Source organism: Pagrus major, chromosome 16 (genome assembly GCF_040436345.1).
Source record: "Pagrus major chromosome 16, Pma_NU_1.0".
NCBI classification, from domain to species: Eukaryota; Metazoa; Chordata; class Actinopteri; order Spariformes; family Sparidae; genus Pagrus; species Pagrus major.
This window is the reverse complement of record NC_133230.1, coordinates 24,919,919-24,939,058: the sequence shown is the minus strand read 5'-3', so window position 1 is coordinate 24,939,058 and position 19,140 is coordinate 24,919,919. Positions and strand designations below refer to the sequence as shown.

Sequence of the window (19,140 nt, the reverse complement as noted above, 5' to 3'; positions counted from 1 at the left end):
ATGGTCTGGCACAGCCAGTCCTCTGTACACATAGCTGCCCTGGAGCTCAGCAATAATGGAAGTGAATGCTGGAGTTAAGTGTGAGTCAGAGGTGTGTGTGCACAGCCAGGCCATGCATCAGGGCTCCCACAGGCCTGGAGCCTCTCATTGATCGACCCGGCTCCCCCACCTCATGTTCTCAGCCAGCTTCGGTGATTGATTCCCAGTCAGGGCCCTGGAGATGGGAGGCCTGGCCTGGGCTCACAGAGCCTGGGGCCTCCCAGAGGGCAACCTGGAGGGGCTGCGGGGGGAGGGAAGCCAATTTCCAGGGCCTCCTAACCCAGGTCGAGGAGCCCATTTTCTGGGGAAGCCTTCACAGCAGGGGTGGAAGAGTGGAGGCTCACATTCATTACAGGAGAAAATTAAGGCCACGTCTGCTGCTGCTGCCGCTGTGACCGCTATATTGAGGTGTGGGGAAAAACAAGGTGGGGTGGTGGTGGAGTGTGTTTGAGTGCATGCATAGAAAAGGTGAGGAGGTTAAGAGATATTGGTGAGTGTGGGTTTGCGGGGAGAGAACACTACCTTTACATGCTATTACACAATCTGTCATAGCCATACACACACTGTTCTATTACCACTGAAAGCTGGAATAAATTTCCCGACTCCACTTACAATGCTCAAGCCTCTAACCTGCTGTGTTCCCATCCACACTGAACATCACCGCTGCCACGCGTGAACAAGCCCCCTCTCCATGTCACTTTACCACCGTAAAGTGACATAAAGTAAAGTGGAGGGGGAAAAAAATATTATCTGAAAATCAATTTTTTTCTAATTAACTTTGTAAATTTCCCGCTGAGCTATCAGACGTGGGGGCCTTGTGTGTCGTGCCGAGTCCCATAATGAAATCAATTTGGTTCAAATTGTTTCAGGTGACTTTTAATGAGTATCTAATATCCGCCTGAGGGAGGAAGGTCAGGATATCTGTTTGTTATTTGTGTTTTTGTTTTGTTTTTTTCCAGTGATGGATCACCCGCAGGAGAAATATGGATGGTTCCGCCCTGGAGGACTGGGCAGTGCTCCAAAACAAACAGCCTGAATGTAAATCCTCATTTTTAGCGGGGAGCCTCTTTAACTGCACCGCGGGTGTGACCTAGTTTGACAAGTTGCTTTTTATAGATACACTATATTTACTATTTATTAATTCATTGATGAAGGACATTTTGTTTTTTAATGTTACACCTGTGTTTCAGGAGTTGAAAACAGACTCGAGCAGGAGAGACGGAAAACGGCTTAATAACGGGGAGGGGGGCTTATTGTGGTCTTGCTTTAAATGGAGCTCTCGCATTCATAATTTACTCTGCTCCCTCTCTTTCAATGGCCAGCCTCCCAGCCCGAGGAGCTCGTTAAGCTTTGCCTTACAGGGAAAACTAATGGATGGCAGAGAAAGCCCCCTCAGGACCCTTTAGCATCGTTTCTGTTGGTCTGCTCGCTTAGTATTCACTTATGTATTTTCACCCTACTCTGAGCACAATATCATGAATAACCATTGCTAATTCATAAACACACTTGGCGATACGGGACCTCGTTCATAATTATCCAAGCTGTGGAAACGCAGTTCCTCTCCAATACCATTCCATTAGCAAAGGTGGTGATTTCCTTGAATAAGGGGCGAATCTAGCCTGCATATTTAATACCCGCATTTCGGCTCTGGGAGACGAGGGAAGCGAAAGGGCAGCATATTTGCTCAAATAGCCTGTTTTCTCTCTTTGGGGCAGATGGAGTTATTGTTATTTTCCTCCCTCCTGCCCCTTTTTTTCTCTCTTTCATTTGGTTGTGTAACAGCATCTCCATGGGGTTCTGTGGGCTGGGGAACTTAGAGACGAGCGCATTCCTCTCGTTCCACCACGGCCCTTAGATGAAATGGGGTTTTTCAGCGGCCCACCGCCGTCCCAGGGTCGTGGCAGGCAGGAAGCACACAGGACTGAGAGACAAGAAAAGACTGGGAATGTAGCAAGGCTCTCACATAACAGATTCTGTGAAAAATAGGCAAGCAGCGCTGCAAGAGCTGCCTTCACTATTTCCTGAAAGCATTTAATTTGCATTGGTTTCAAAGCAATAGTTGTAGCGCCACACGGGCTTACCTAGAAGCGTTTCAATGGATTTTCCACCTGGTGAGAAACTTTTTTTAAGAGGCTGGTGTGTAGCAAAGTTTGTCAGATGATTTAAAAACACATGCTCAGCACATGGAAAAAACTGTGAAGGTGTTAGAAAAGAAGAGAGAGTTTTGATCTTTGACCAGACTTGAAAAACACGACAAAAATGCCCCCGGATGAAAAGCTTTTTGCTCGAACTGGATCCTGTGCATGTTTATCAAGTCCATTTCTTGTTATACAGTGGGAATCTGAATGAATTCAGTGTTGGAAAACTGCACCCTGGCAGGAGATTTGACTGGCAAATTTGCAGTCTGTGTTCCTCTTCACATGCTTTCTCGACTGTTTGCAGACGATTGCATTTTATTTGTTTTCATTCTCTAATGGCGTGTCGCGGGCATGTCAGCCGGATCCCGTTTTGTCATTGAGGGTTTTTTTTTTTTTTTTCTGTCCCTGCTGCTTCCTCAGCCCTCAGTCTTGGCGAAGGAAAAGGGCTCTGGTGACCCTGCAACCCCAATCTCACTTGAGACAGATGAAGCAGCCTCTCTCTTCCCTCCCTCCCTCCCTCCCTCCACCCTCCCCTCTTCTCTTCCATCGTCCTCCTCCCCTCCCTTAATGACGTCTTCGTGCTTGGCCGTGACGAGCCGAACGCTCGGCAACTTTTCCTCATGAACTGGGGATGTGTGTGTTTTCTGAGCACCCTGATCTTTGTGTGTGTGTGTGTGTGTGCGCATGTGTGTGAGGGTTTGTTTGTGTGTGGTGTAAATATTGGTGTCAAACGCAGAGGGCACGCCGATCACCGGCTCCGAGGACGACGCAGGAGAGAGAGCAATTATGTGCATTGCGCCGAACACAAAAGCACGCTGGTCGGCCGCATAACATCAAGCTCTTATCTGGCTTCTCTGTGTCTGCCTTTCTTTTCTCAACTCACAGCATTGTCAAACATACACTGTGTACGTTTCCCACCGTCTCCTCCATGGCTGTCACTCCCCGCACCTCTCTCTCCTCTAATTTCATGCTTCTCTTTGCTAGCCAGCCTTCATGCCTAGCTGCCTGTGCCATCCAGGCATATTGGGCTGAGGAAAGGCAATTTGGCTCTACCCAGCTCCCTGCGGACCAGTGCTACTCTTCACACTGTCATTCGTTATGAGACTTTTTACTAACAAGGCGCGCGTGCTGAGATGCAGGATGAGATTGTATTTCAAGACATAATTCACTGAATTCGGTCCTCTTAGCGATGCGGCACTCACGTGGGAATTTACCGTGCACACAGCTCAGCTACTTCAACCGCACACTCAGACAATAAGTTCTGTTTTTTAAGGATAAATTGAAAGGAAAGATGTGTCAAGGCCAAGCATGACTTGACACATTGACTTGCTCGAATCCTGGCAGTGAAATGAAGTGATGAACCGATACTAAAGAGTGATCTATTCCTCACGGAGGCCAGGCAGGGAGGAGTTAACAGCGCGCTGCTCCTCTCCTCTCCTCTCCTCTCCGCTTGATGACATCAGTATTGTCTCTGCATCCATGAAATTAATTTTTCTAATCTTAGTCAGCAGGAGCGGGGGAATTTGCACACATTAATATGGAACTCGATCTGTACTCGCCCACTGCTGCAGTCTCTCTTCTCCTCTTTCTCTCTCCCCCTCTTCTCCTCTCCCATCTTTTCTCTTACCACCCTCTCTATTCTTTTTTTTTTTCTGCTTGAAACAGCAGGCCCAAATGCACAGGGTTTCAAGCCTGAAATGCAGAGCTTTGTTCTGGAGGCCGAGGCATCGCCGGGCCCCGCAGTGTAATAGGAATTGGAGAGTGCTCTGCTGCATGGTATAAATAAATAACATAAAAGACAAGGCTGATTGTCCCAGCAGACCAACCGGCTCTGGCTGCAGCATGTTGATTCTCCAGAGGCAGACGCGGCACAGAGGATAAAGGGGATCCGTTGACAATAATTATCCTTATTTGTTTCTCCTACACAAATACACACGGGCTAAAATGGTTTCATTATGCAGGTATAAAAGCCTGCGTTATGCTGTAGTCTTTCCAAGAAAAAGAGAAGATAATCAATACCAGAAAGGCATCTCGGGGCTAATTTTCATACACAATCAGGTTTGATGCGTCTTTCTAACATGATATTCAGAACAATTTGCACCATGTGAGTACCAAATAGGTCTTTACACCTAATAGTTGAGAAATATGAATCCTGCTATTTTTGCACATCACACTGAAGACCCCGGAGTATCCAAGGAGCTAACAACATCAAGCTTTGGAGCAGTAACACTCGCTGTAGCAGCTAGTTCATCAAGCCTGAGCTGAAATGGTTCTTTGGGAACTAAACAGGAAAAATCTGTTGCTCTAGATGGTATTAAACCACCTGGTGATGTGAGGGATCATATTAGTTCACTGAACTGCTCTTTCGAGGTTTGAACTATTTCTGAAATAGCCTTAGCTCAATAAAGCAGCTTGTAGCCCATAAAGGACAAACAACCTTGATTCCAAAAGAGTTGAGATGCTGTGTAAAACATGAATAAAATAGAGCGTGATCATTTGTGGATATGTTTTGACATTTTCTCAATTGAAAACAGTACAAAGACAATTTAGTTAATGCTTTACATCATCAACTTCATTGATTTTTGTAAATAAGTGCTTATTCTGAATTTGATGCCAGCAACACGTTTCAAGCAATTTGCAACAGAGGCAACCAAAGACACCTGTTTGGAGCATTCAACAGGTAACAGGAGATGGTGCTATGATTGAGCATGAAAGGGGCATCCTCAACAGGCTCCAGGCAAAGTGAAACACGCTAGCATAAAGGATATTACTGCATGTGCTCGGGAACACTCCGAGAAGCCATCGTCAGTAAATACAGTTTTTTTTGCCAATGGCTGCATTCTGTTTTTATTTACATTTACATGGCATCACAACTTTTTTCGGCTTCGGGGTTGTATAAAGGAATGTTTTTATCCCCATCAAGGAGGTTATGTTTTCACCTGTGTCCGTTTGTTGGTTGGTTTGTCACCAGGATTCCACAAAAACTACTGAACAGATTTCCACGAAACTTGGATGGAGGTTGGGTCTCGGCCCAGAATAGACCCCATTAATGTTTGGTGCGGTTCCAGGAGTTTTTTCTTGCTTTCTTCAACATTGCAAGATAGGCAAATGTTAGACATTTTTCGTTAATTTCTCAGGCAATAATGCATTGATGCATTGATGAAAACAATCAGGTGTATTAAGATGGCTGCTATCTATGAGTGAGTACAATTTGAATACAGATCGTAGATCTGGTGAGCTTAAATTATGGTTAAGCAGTTATGTTTAATTTGAAATATTAGAGTGATACAGGGCGATCAAGTTTGATATTGGATCAGGCCTGATTGAATTCAGGAGGATTGTTGGGCCTTGGTGGAGGTATGCACTCTACTGAGTGCCATTTTAGTTTATTACAGTTTTGGTTGCATGAAGAACAGTGTTTTGTTTAGGTCAGAAAAAAGATTAGTAGAAAAACTACAGGCTGGTATCTGTAGAGTAGCAACACAGATTTCACTGTATTGTTGCTACACCTGCTAAGTGGGTGAGCCTTTCTCTGCCACAGTTTCCTCTGTGTGTGTGTGTGTGCGTGTGTGTATGTGTGTGTGTGTGGATAGTAAATAACCGAAATGAAAGGCTGATGCAGACAGCTGATGATTTGGTCATCTAGTGTGAAGGACAAGGGTAGCAATAGCCACAGGGACACAGTGTGTGTAAGTGACTGTGTGCGTGTGTCAGCCCTGTTCGAACATGTTCATTCACCACGGCTGATAAATCATACGATTTTTTTAAAAATAATTCCCGCATTGAAAATGAAATTGGAATAATAACCATTTACCAATATTGTTTTATGTTTGTTTGATCCCAGTGTGTGTCTCATAATCCACATATCCAAGCCTTTTGTGTCGAGCGTTTTGTCTCTTTCTGATTAACAACTTCGCACATTAAAGCGAGGAGTAAAATCATTTTTTGCAACATAAAAATGTTGAGCTCAGAAAAGCAATTTAGCAGGTTTCACCCCACAGTAATTTCACCCATGTTCTGTTTTAATGGCTTTGTTTTGCGGGAAAAAAGGGAGCTCACGAGAGTCGGAACGCTGGAGAGGAGTTCATAAATTGAATTTTAAATTTAGCAGTTGAATTACTATTGTCTCCCATGCCTCCTCCCCCTCCTCCATTGAATGGCATGCCCAGATGAACAAAAGTGAAAAACACATTTGAAGAAAATAAAAAACAATTTCTGTATATTCCCTCTAGTTTTTTATCTGCTGTCCCTCCTGGCACAAACACGATTCACTTCGTGTCATATTCATAATTTTTTTTCCTAAGTACAGCCATTTCTCTGAGGGTAGAGAAAAAAAAATAATGTTTCAATTTGTCAAGAATTGTTGTGTTTTTTTTTTTTTGTGCTTGGTGGTGTGAGGGAAATGGTGGGCATATCTCTAGGAAAAGGCTGCAGTGGGCTGAAATCTCATTTAGTGGAACTTGTCATGAGAGCAGATATGAGGCTCCGTTCAGGGAGGCGGAGAATACACATTCATTTTTGCCTCTGTGGACAGGTGTGGATAATGCCATGTGTGGAAGATGGACCACTGTATCAGATAGCTCTATATAATTTTATTGAGGCTGTTTTATTTAAGAATTGCCCACAAGTGTGTGTGAGAGAGCGGGAGAGGGAGATCAACAGTGAGAGCCAGTGCAAGACACATTTCTGTGCATGTGTGTCCAATCGAGCGTCCACTTCTCCGCTCCCAAAACTCTGAAGTTGTTTTCTGTGTCCAGTGCCTTTCTAAGTGCAGCAGTTAACAGTTTTTTTTTTTTTTTTTTTGCAAGCGTGTCTGTGTACATTTGGCAGCCGTGTGAGGGGATTTACTTCTGTTGCGCTCAGCATTTTTGGCAAACGGAGGACCTCTTGAGATGGATTGGTGAACTGGATGGAGCTGGGGAGGGGGTGTGTGTCCCATATCATGGGTGGCACAGTGCCCTGGATTTTCAGAAACTGGAGAGCAGATATTGCTTAGTGGACCTGTGTGTCTGGCTTGTGGTTGTCCTGAGTGTACAAACATTAGAAACATATGACCAGCGTCATTTTTAGCACATCAATAAATTCTCCAAAACAAGCCTCTCCTTTGATATTCAGATGGTTTAACTCTGTATATTGCTCAGCTCAGACACACTTAATGACTCAATCTATTTTAGGTGCTTTCTGCATTAAGTATCACTCTCTTTCCTCTCAGTCAGGCTCTTCATCGTCTCGCTGAGCATTAAGGATGATGATTCAAGGTTTTCTTTCCAAAATCTTGTTTCTTGAAGTTGAAGTTCATCCATCATTATTTCAAAGAAATACAAATGATTTTTTCTATCAGAAACATGTCAAATGGTTTTTACTCCACAATGGCTCATAACTTGAATTATTCTCTGATGTGGTTTCTTCTAATGTTGGCAATCATTTTGTCAGATGAGACGTCAGCTCTGTCCGCGGTTAAATACTAGTAAACTCTACAATAGAGCTGGGTGTTATGGCCTTAAAATAATATTGCAACATTTTTAGGTTATATTTCGAAATCTTTTCTAAAGCACTTCATAAATGCTAAATCTAGGCGACAAAATCACCTATTACAATATTTTTGACATAATACCTGGATAACGATATTGGAACAAAAATCCTAGGGATGACTGTTTGTACTCTCACAAAATATTAAAGGTGAAATATATAAGAATTTGCCACCTCTCTAATTCATACTCAAAACGAAGAGGGGGCTGCATATCACCAGAGTAACTGCTAACTGCCACGTATTGTAGATGTGGTTAGCTAGTTAGCTCAGTTAGCTGTGCAGCTAGCAGCCGTACAGGGAGCTCAGTGTGCCAGGCAGTGTTGGTGTATACATCGCTAGCAGAGCAGCTTTGGACTCGTATGGGGCAGTGCTAGCCTGTTAGCATGCTAACGTCAGTATTTTGCTATTGACAACTTTTGTAGTTCTTGAACGTGTTCTTACATATTGCTCGTTTGACACAATGAGATTTTCAATAAATAACTATCAGTAATGTGACTATAATGACTTAGATGTGCAAGAATTAGTAGAACAGACTGAATTGAGTCTAAATTCAGAATATTACCTCACTTTACTGTAACATAAAACCAGGAAAAGACAACACTTATGCCACGTGATGATACAACGATATCCAAAATCTAAGATGATACATAGTCTCATATCATGATAACGATACAAAAATCGATACGTTGCACGGCCATACTCTGGAACATCTGTAATTATTCACTCATTAGTGGTTTAATACATGACAGAGGGCAAAGTAAAGAGTACAGCATATGTTCAGGACTACAAACATGCATGAACACATTGCTAAAAGGCTTTTTTTTCTTTCTTAGGATTAGACTCTTGAAATCCTGGAGATGCAGACCTTTGCAGGATAACCCCCTCTCCTCACACACACCCACATACACCTCCATGCTGTGAAATAACTTTTAAACACCCAAGAGTACTCATTCCTCTCTCTCTGGCTTTCTTTCTCCATCTCTCTCACTACCAAAACACACTTTTTATTCTCTCTCTCCTTCTCCTCCGCACTCTGTGAAATAGTCCAAACTACTCCACGCACATGCCTCAGTAGACAAAACCACTTTAAAGCTCGAGCGCCGTAACCGTCCGCACGTAACCTGCTGAATAAAGTGCTCCCATCCCCTGACATGTCTTCTTGATATTAGCCTGGCAATATGAGGCAGCTGCAATTTCTCCTCTACGCTAGACAAGGTGATATTGAGTTGGGGAGAAGAGAGGGAACTGAGGAGGGAGCTGGTGGTGGTGGAGGAGGAGGAGGAGGAGGAAGAGGAGGTGGGGGGTGGTTAGTTGAAGATGAGAGAGGAGAAGTGAAAGTGTGTGTGTTAGAAACAGTAGGAACAAAATGTCATAAATCACACATGATCCTACACGGCGGAGACAAAAGGGAGAAAGCATGAGAGCAGAGAGGGAAGATAGAACAAGTCCACATTATCTGCCCGGCAGACAGACAAACACGCCGCTATGGGTGACGGATTAGCATTAGCCCGACGCACTGTACCGGAATTTTCCAATGGTGCACTGAGACCCCAAACAGCCTCTAAAAAGGCTCTGAAATACTTACAATGGAATAAATCGCCCTTGACACCTTCTCTTTCTTCTCTTTGAATTTGGTTTGTGTTCATATAAGAAGCTAGCTCCCGAAATGTGGCTTTGGAGAGCAGGTAACCTGAAGCCCCACCTGGGATTCAAAACTTCACAAACTTGGAATGCCTTGTCACGATTGGAAAGCAGAGTCCAGATACCTGCCAGACTCTCAGTCTCTACCCTTTCTCTTGTTTTCATTCAGAAGAGCATACACTCAAATGTAATAATCAGTTTGCTGTAAGCAACAACGTAGCAAGCGAGAGGAGAGCGCTGCACGGTGATTATTGGCACTGCTGGGCTGTGGTTGTGGGAACAAGGCCATGGAGTTTTTATTGCTATGGCTTCCCACCGCTTTAAACAGCATTTACAACACTTTCAAAACCCTTTCAGACATTAAAACAAAGATACAAGCTTCAGGTTTTAATTAAATCATTTTATTTTGGCCTTCCTCCAGCAAAGTTTGCTCTTGATGGCTGCGCAATAAACATCTTTGCTTACTTAATTCCATTTGTAGTTCATTTATGACCTGTAGACTTTAATTTAAGGCTTCCACTCGCTGCACAATTATAAAATAAATCAATGGTGGCTGTGGCTTGGAGTGTGTGCACTAAGTGGACTTCTGTCAGGGGTTCCAACTTGGCAGATGGTGGAGGAATTCATTTAAACGCCTCTCAGCCAATCACAGTATACCCCTGTGAACGAATGCAAGGTATTGGCCAAGAAAGAAATGCTGATGACATATCGTTAATCCCTCTTTTTCCCTCCATAGGTGTCCTCCATGGACTTCATGGCTATGAAGCGCTCCCAGCTGTACAGCATGGCCAACAATCCCTACTCCACCACCCAGCAGCCAGGGGGCGGGCCTTACCCACCTGGCCAGACATACACTTCACCTCCTCCACACAGATACCCAATGAGCATGCAGGGGAGGGGCCAAATGGGCATGGGCGGGATGCAGTATCCTCAGCAGCAGGTATGTCAACAAACTCAATCGCCGCACTTTGGCACACATGTGTCTCACCATGATTCATGACTGAGTCAGCCCCCTCTGCAGAGCCCATCCAGGCTTAATAGCCGTTGTTATAAGCGATATTGCTGTGGGACATTCGCTTCTCGTGGTGAACATTCTCCAGTGATTTTCCCCTCAAGGCTTGGCATGTTCAATTTGAGACGCAGCCTAAAACACCAGGCAGCACATCTCACACCCTGGCATGTGGTGGTGTCACTCCTGTTCATCACTCAGTTCCCCTCAGACTCCCACTGGAACGAGATGGGTTTGATGCTGTGTGGGCGTGAGTGTGTGTATGTGTGTGTAAGCATGCTCATACTTTACCCTGGTTTAATGGAGCGCGTCTATGCTTGATCATGTATCTCTATATGCTTCTGTATGCGTGCATGCTTGTTTGATTTTTTTGTATGCATGTCTCTTGCGTGTGTGTGTGTGTAGTGGAATGCTCTCTGCTTAGTAAACATAGACACAGCACAGCCGACTCACGTCACAGTCTCTCTGTACGAGGCAATAGGCCTGTGTTGGAGACAATAGTGCTTCTGTCTGCTTTATTGAGTCTTAAGTAAATCCCATTTGGACTGGAAGGGTGTGTGTGTGTGTGTGTGTGTGTGTGTGTGTGTGTGTGTGTGTGTGTGTGTGTGTGTGTGTTTGTGTGCTAAAGCGAGAGATACAGAGAAAGTATGCAAGTGTATTAATCTGTGTGTACAATATGTATGTGTTGGTGTGGATAATGTGTCCCACATTTCTGGCAAAAAGGGGACTTTTCTGTTCTGTTTGTGTACTTATGTGTGTGTGTTTGTATGTGTGTGTCTAACAGTCTAGATCAATCACTGTAGTTTGTCGTGAAACAGCAGTACCGGGCGCCACAGCGAGATATGGGGGAGTGTCCCCTGCTGTCACTGCCTGCTATATTTAGTCAGCTTGGTCTGTTGGTCTGGACTTGGACACCTCTTACTGGGGCGAGCGAGCTTCCACACATACCAAGACCGCAGAGAGAGAGAGAGAGATGCCGAGAGAAGGAGGTAAACACAGATGGACTGACAGACAGACTTCTTACAATGTCTTAAAATACTGTACAAATGTGCGTACATGCAGAGTAAATCGGTGTGTAATGCTCTTGTGTTTGCATGTAGATAGACTTTCACACATAATTTTCACATAATGCAGTGAAGATATGCAATTTGTTTAAATAAAAAAACATCATGCGGAGATAGAGAAAACATTAAAGGGTCACTATGTAGTTTGGAGAAGAAATTCAAACTCAGAATTTTAATATTTACAATATAAATAATACAACCTCTGTAATACTTAGTTTTTCCTATCTGAATAAACAAGCTGTTCTCAGAGGAAAATAAGGTCCCCAGAACACTGTTTGAAGCTAGAAAGGTGGCAGGGTCCGCCAAATACAGACAAAGTAAAACAGCAGTTGAGTTGTCGATTAAGGTCAGGTCAGGTTTGTTTATTTAATTTGTTTGGGCATTAAAAATCAGTCAATTAAGATCGTTCTCTTCTGATTATTTCTTCCCCAAAACTACACAGTGCACCTTTAACAACTGGGGTGCACAAAGAATTAAAGGGTTACTACACTGATTTTACAGTCGGGAGTCAGAGGACTAGTAGTTTACCCAGCAAGGGAAGTACAACATCAATTGTGAAAGCAAATATTTAGCCAAAAGCCGCTGGGGTTCAGAGATGTGGTTGTCTACCAGGCAGTGAGGGTCTAAGCTACATTATGGAAATTGTACCAGTATTGTTGACGAATACGTACAAAAAGTCAGGATATCCTGGCTTCTGCTGCATCAGTTTTCAAATATTTGGATTCAGAAACATGACAGTGCTGTCCTTACATTGCAGATATTGGTTACTGTGTGCAGTGGTAAAATGTCACTGAGTACTTTTACTCAATTACTGTACTTCAGTTAATTTTTTATTGCTACATACATTTTATTAAGCTTACAATCAAAGTTATATTTGTATTTTTGTGCTTTTGTATTATTTTTGTAATTGGTGCCCAGACTAACTATATTTGAAATATCAATAATATTTAAATTGAATTGTTATTTATTCTGTTTTTTAGGTTACAATATGTTAATAAATGAACAACTTCAAAATAAAAGTCAAAAACAGACTACAGTAACAAGTGCAAAGGTGTCAGCTGAAGCCAGAGCTTATTACGCCTACCCTTTTTACATGGCAAAAACATTGTATGATAATAGTAATAATAATAATAATAATAATAATAACAACCAAAGAAGTGTCATGCTAAATCACTATGTTACTCTAATGAAACAGTTAGAGTCTCAGTTCATTTTGTCTCACTGGTCACATTGTGCTGTGCAGTCCTAACAGGCAGACTTCATCTCAGACTTCATTACCCAAGCTGCAGGTCTAAACCTCCTCTGACGCATTGTGACGATGTCAACACACTCCCAAAATGAGCATTATTGAGCCTGCTCTGGGCTTCTGAAGTATCAAATACACACAATTGGGACCCAGCGGGGGTGTGTATGTGAAGACAGTCTGCGCGTAGAGAGTAATGCCAACGCATAATGACGTTCAGTCAGTAACACGCACAAAAATACATCCCTGGTACTGTTTTGTGATGAAATCCTCGGGCGTATTACATAGCCCGAGCGTAGAGCTACGGAACGTAATTAGTTCAAATAGAATTAGTTGTTCACTCTGGCTATAGCCATGGGAAATGCGCTTCTAAAGTTTCTAATTATCTGGCTCTGGCTTTAAAAGCGGCACCACCGCATTGCCTATCTGCAGCCGGTGAAATCTAGCTCACAGTAATGAGTTCGGAGGAGGAGGTTTAATTCCACGCTCTCAGATGAGCGTAATGAGCCTCACCTACAGAAAAGCGGTCAGGGGTCTGATCAGGGAGGAGCGGGGAGGGCTAAAAATGAATGCCCCAGATGTGTACTGCAAAATATACTGTACATCAAGTCTTAAAGTGACTATTAATTACATATCAAAAGATGCACCAATTGCAGTAAAGATGGACATGATTGCTGCCGTGTCTGTGGGAGGAGAAGTCTCCCACCCTCTTTCTTAACCTCAGATGTTGCAAAACTGTCCCAGGATCAGCCGGAAAAGAACATTCTCACCATCCTCACTGTGGCTGCAATCAGCATGGGGGGATTGCGGGTGATGTAAGACGCGGCACACACATTACCCCATGATGCACCGCGCGCCAGGGCTGAGACCTCAGCTCATCACAGCCAAGCATGCTGGGATGTTGCCAGGCAACGTGACGTCAACAAAGATATGCGTGTACGTCTATCTCTGTGATTTCCCTTGGACTGAGTGACTGTGTGTGTAGGGGGTTTTAGCAGAGGAACAAAAGGTCCTGTATTGTATGCCTTTCATTATTGTGATTAAATCCTACTAAAATTAAGCCCCACTCGTATTAGAAAATAACTCTGAAGCAGAACATACATTTCATCCGGCGAAGGTTAGTGGATATGTGTAGGGGACTCATACCATGCCATCAAAATTAATATGTAGCAGCGTATACTGTATATGTGGTATGATGCACTTCGTACCACTTAGATTACAGCCTGTTAAAGCAGCACTCCATTATTACTCCATTTTGTCATTCATATACATGTTTTTCTTTGCCTTTGTTTAGGTGTTTAAATATCTGACTCTGACATTTCTGCCACTACCTCAGTATAATGAAGGTGACTTGAAATTTGTGTCTGGTGCTCACAGTATTGAAAATTACAGCGCACCCTTATAGTTTAGAGATTAAGAGCCAGCCACCCAGCCATACCATCCCTTTACCTGTGTTGCATCCTCTCTTCCTTGTTTCCTGTCTCTCTACTATTTCTATTTAATAAAAGCATAAAAGCCCCTCACAATACAGAGAAGAGCTGTAAAAATAATCCTTATGAAAACTGTTGACTTAAACGTGTACCTAAGTAGTTATTGTTGTATTGTTGCAAAAGAATTTACCTCCATTATACTGGGGTGGAGTCAGAAATCTCTGAGATGATAGATATCTAAAAAAACAGGATTATCTGAAAGGTTTTGGTTTTCCCAAGCAGAAAGTAGGAGAAGAGGTTATGTTTTTGTTTCTTTTATGTGAGTGTATAACCAGAATAAGAGTGTGTTAAAAAAAAAAAGATCAATTTAAGTGCCAGAGTGCACTGTGGCACAAACTGGACTGTTTGTAGTCAGAGGCTTTTGGTTACCCAGAGCACCATATACTCGGAGCAGCAGAGGCACTCTGGGCTCTCTGTCTGAGGAGACGGAGCAGCAGAGCGCCAAAATGTTAAAATGCTACTCTTGGCTATAACTAGCAACTAAGGTTGCAGCGGTTTAAAAAACAAAATTTTATTAACGTATTGTTACAGTATGTCTCATCATCTCTTAATCGCCATGCTCCTCTCTGTTTCTTTAATTGAGTAAATAAATATTATATAACATGTCGATGGGAGTGTTTTTTTCCCCATCCATTTTCTGACAGATGACCTGTTTGTTGACTCATACAGAAAGCGCACTTTGAACAAAACTCATTTTAGTGTTAAGTGTCAGATTGGATTTAAGAACGCACCCTTTGTACTTTAACTTGATCACTAGAGCTGCAATTTCTGTTTGCATGTGTACAAACACAAATCATGTCAACTCAGCTAAATTATTATGATTTCTTTATGTTCGTTTGCACCCTGAAATATAAGGTTTCACATCTACACTGTGACATTTACATACATAAAAACAACAACGTCTGCAGCTGTTTGGACACATTCACGTATCCATTATTGAAAAGCTTGTTCATGAGAACTGACTGTTACCTTAATCTGGCTGTTTACAGTGGGGGAGTTATTGTTTTACATGTGAGCGTTCCCACTGTGTGTGTAACCCAGAGGCTATACATGACCCTCCAGTCCAGGTTGAGTCATCATTTCTGGGGGACCTTGTGTACCTGTGCAAACCCTCCAGCTTAATGTCTGGAGCTCGTTTTGTCTCTTCCACACACGCACAATCACATTCTTGCACAAACAGCGCGCACATGTTGACGTACATGTGCTCTCACACAGGCTCTGACACATTCTTACCAATTAGGTACTCAGCTCATGGCTTCCTCTGCTTAATCCAGCCATAGGAGGCAAGCACAGACACCGATCTCACTGTTGATGTCTTAGAGGGAGAGAAAAAAAAAAAAAAACCTTTCCCACCAGCCTCCAGCAAATAAGCCTAGAACTTGCATTAGGTGTAGTTAGCGTCATGCTGCGTCTGCATGCATGCCTGTGAGAGACAGTTTGACTGTGTCACAAAGGGTGAGTGCGTGTGAAAGAAAAGTGTGTGTGTGTGTGTGTGTGCGGGAGGTGATGGGAGCCAGAACAAACGTATCAGCAGGAGAAGAAGAAAAGAGGAAGAGGAGAAAGTAGAAGAAGGAGGCGGGTGTCTTGGGGATGACAGGCCACACGAGAGAAGCGTCTGTTTGGGAAGTGGAATGAAGTTGAAAGCAAAAAAAAAAAATATATATATATATATATATATATATATATATATATAAGAAAGAAAAAAAAAACAGTGCAGCCAATTCTTAGCGTAATTTCCTGTGATTTCAAAGTTGGCAGACGGAGAGGAAAAGGAATTTGAAGGAAACATTAGTGTTTGATGTGAATAGAGGGGGAGGGGTGATGGAGTGGGAGAAGGAGCAGGAGGAAAAAAAAGATATCCTGGGAAATGAAAGAAAGAGAGAGAAAGAGAAAAAAGGAGCGAGTGTGTGTGTGTATGGAGGGAGGTGAATGTGTCAACGAGTCAGGCAGAAACCATTACCAGTGTTGGCTGTTTGTTCGTTACACACTGGGCCAAACCTAATAGAAGCCAAGCATTTAAAGTCAAGTGGAAATGTGGCTGACCCCGCCGCCTGTTCAGTCCATACAAACCCCCTTCACAAGCCTGCTGTCCTTCGCTTTGCTTTATACACCTTTTATCAAGTCACACTCTCCTTTTTAAAGATTATTTTCCAGACATCGTCTTCATTCAGTAACGGCAGAAAGATGCGGACAAAAGAAGACGAATGAACAGAATAATAATACATCTGTATCCTTTAAAAAAGCCTCTGTTGCTTTCAACTGGACAACAGCTGTGTGCATTCCTCTTCTCCTTTGTTTTTATTCACTTCATGCATTTAATTTATGCAATACAACAACAGCACATTTTACAGTGGTTTTCAAAACAGCTGAAACCACTAAACTAAAAGCAGTGTCAAGCTATTGTCAACTAAGCGTTTTATAGCTTTTGGAAAATAGTTGTAGACACTCAATACAGCTTTTTAAATTTAAATTTGATTTTCAAGATAATAATGTAAAGGAGGCCTATTATGCTCTTTCGTTTTTTTCCCTCTCCTTCAGTTTTATAGTTGTCCATGTGCATGTAACAGATCTTGAAAGTCAAAAAGATCAAAGTTCGCACCAACAGAAGCTCCTCTCTCCCACAGAAAACACTGCTCCTGAAACGCCTCGTCAGTAGTCTAGCCTTTAATTCTGTGACTTTGCGACATCACACTATGTCACACATTTGCATAATTTATGCCTCTGGGCTCGTTCGACACATAACAATCGATTTAGCACAGCTGCTCTGTTGTTGTTAGTGGTGCTGGGTCAGGCATGTGTGAGGTGACCAATCAGAGGAGACTGGGTATTCAGGCGCTAAAACAGAGCGTTTCAGACAGAGGGGGAACACAGTGCTGCAATACCTGACAGTATGAGAAAACTGATGTGTTTTTTGAGCACTAAAGCATGTAAACCTATTTGAGTAGTTACCCAAAATTAAAATTATGAACCTCAAAATGAGCATAATATGTCTAGTTCAATATAATATTAGGAGCCTGTTATATAGCCAGTAAATAAATTTAATCAAAGTCAATTTGTGGTGGTTTCTGATGGTGGAATAAGGTGAGGTTACATCTGTAATGTTTGCAGATGTTTGACTAAATCTAATCTGTGTTAAATGAATGCCAAAATGCTGATAATTTTAATAAAATATGTGAGTATATACTTTACTTTGCTAGAAAACAGTGATTAGGCTTTTTCGTTTCCATTAAAACAAAAAGCTGGTAAAAGTCCTCGTCTGTCCTAACATCATCTTGTGGACTATCGACTTCTGGGAGTTAGATGGGTAATTTACGACATCGATTGAGCCTGAGCAGGGGGGTTCCTCACCGGTGGGGAGAGTGAGGGCCACTTGGAAGCACTTAGGGGCCCCGGGTGCCGGGGTTGTCTCTGGGGTTAATGCAGCCAGCGCTGCTGGCTCTGACGGATGGCTGGGAAGCCCCAATAAATCAGCCCCTCTGCCAGGAAAGATGGAGGCAGAGGAGGGGTAGGGGTACAAAGGGGACCACTCCAGCCTCGCCACGCCCCTCCCTATTTGAAAGGCTCTTGAAACATCCGAGGCTCACCGTTCAAAGCACACATCTCCACCATGCAGATACACACACGCACAACACACACTTTCTTTCTTCTATCTCCTTCACAACTCCAAACCTGCACTCCATGCCAGCCCGTGGGACCCTGGGCATTTTCACCTCACAATTAAAAAAGACATTAGGAGAGAGGAAGAGAAAGGGGGTGGGGGGGTTAAAAGAGGAGAGAGAACAGGATTGAAAGAAAGGAGGACAACGATATGGAAAGGCTGATTAATTAAGGGTTCCTCTCTGGCTACAAAATAGATGAAGTTTCAGGATCAATTAATTAGCAAGCTAGCCTACGCACGTCAATGGCTCTAATAGCCTGCTCTCATTTGTAACTTTTATTACCCCGCTGCTCTGGAGTGGCTCTTAGCCAATCAGACGCCACGTGGAGATGATGCTACGTGGCCATTAACTGGAAAGGGGGGAGAAAACCCCTCCCATTTCACAGACCAGTTGAAGTGATGCCATCAATTATACCAATGTAAAGTGTGTATATGCCAGATCTAACATAAAGGAAGACAGTATAACACAGAATGGGACATGCATTAGTAAATTCTGTGCCCACTCAGATGAAGCAGGCCATACACATAATATATAGAACTAAATTGTGATATATATGATGTGGCCCAGTGGATTACACTTTTTCATGTGAGCCATTAGTTAAATTACAAACCCAGCTGTCACTTCTTTCTTGCTGTTGCATTAGTTGTATGAGCTGCAGACTCCATCATTCTCGCTCAGGCAGGTGAAGTGATGTTGGAATTTAATATAATTTAGTGTTGAATGCAGGCAAGCGGTGTAAAACGTCACAAACTGAGTGTTTTTGAAAGATCCAGGCTCGGCGCTCTGTGTCTGCAGCGCTCTATATGTGCCTATTGATAAGATAAAAGAGCAGGGAGATGAAAGCGGAGCGAAACGGAGGGTGCGAGGAAGAGAGGGCGAAAGAAAGGGATGCTTTACGTCTTTGACGAGTTACGAGGGGATTAGCTGCTGCTCTAATTGGTTCACCGAGAATTCATCTCAGTTTTCTTCCAGATTAGAGATAGATTTTTGCACGGGTCAAGTCTGCTCCGGCGTCTCGGTTTCTGCCTCGGCTTCTTTCTGTAGAACGTTGAAGTGAGGAGACGTGACACGCCATCAACATTTGAAAACAGATCTGAGAAGGCATAGATTGGTATGATCAAGGTGTTACCTAGATTCAGCTCACATCTATCCATTTCGATGTTAGATTGATATGAGAAGGGAAGATGAAGCGGGGCCCAGCTGTATAGACTATGGAGTGTAACTTCAAAGTACGTCTAACATTCAGTATTGACTTGAATTTAGGTTGACCTGTATTTTGAGTTAAAACTATATACAGGACAGTAGATATGGTAGATAAAGCCTCAGC

At 43.0% G+C, this 19,140-nt stretch overlaps 1 protein-coding gene across 1 annotated transcript in view; it reads left to right on the top strand.

The window, feature by feature from the left end:
- LOC141010716 (AT-rich interactive domain-containing protein 1B-like) overlaps window positions 1-19,140 on the top strand; it is a 182,916-nt gene that overhangs the window by 15,450 nt on the left and 148,326 nt on the right. Inside the window, exon 2 of the mRNA XM_073483804.1 lies at window positions 10,085-10,288. Within this exon, the coding sequence (XP_073339905.1) occupies window positions 10,085-10,288 (204 nt within the window). The remainder of the gene's footprint in view (window positions 1-10,084; window positions 10,289-19,140) is intronic.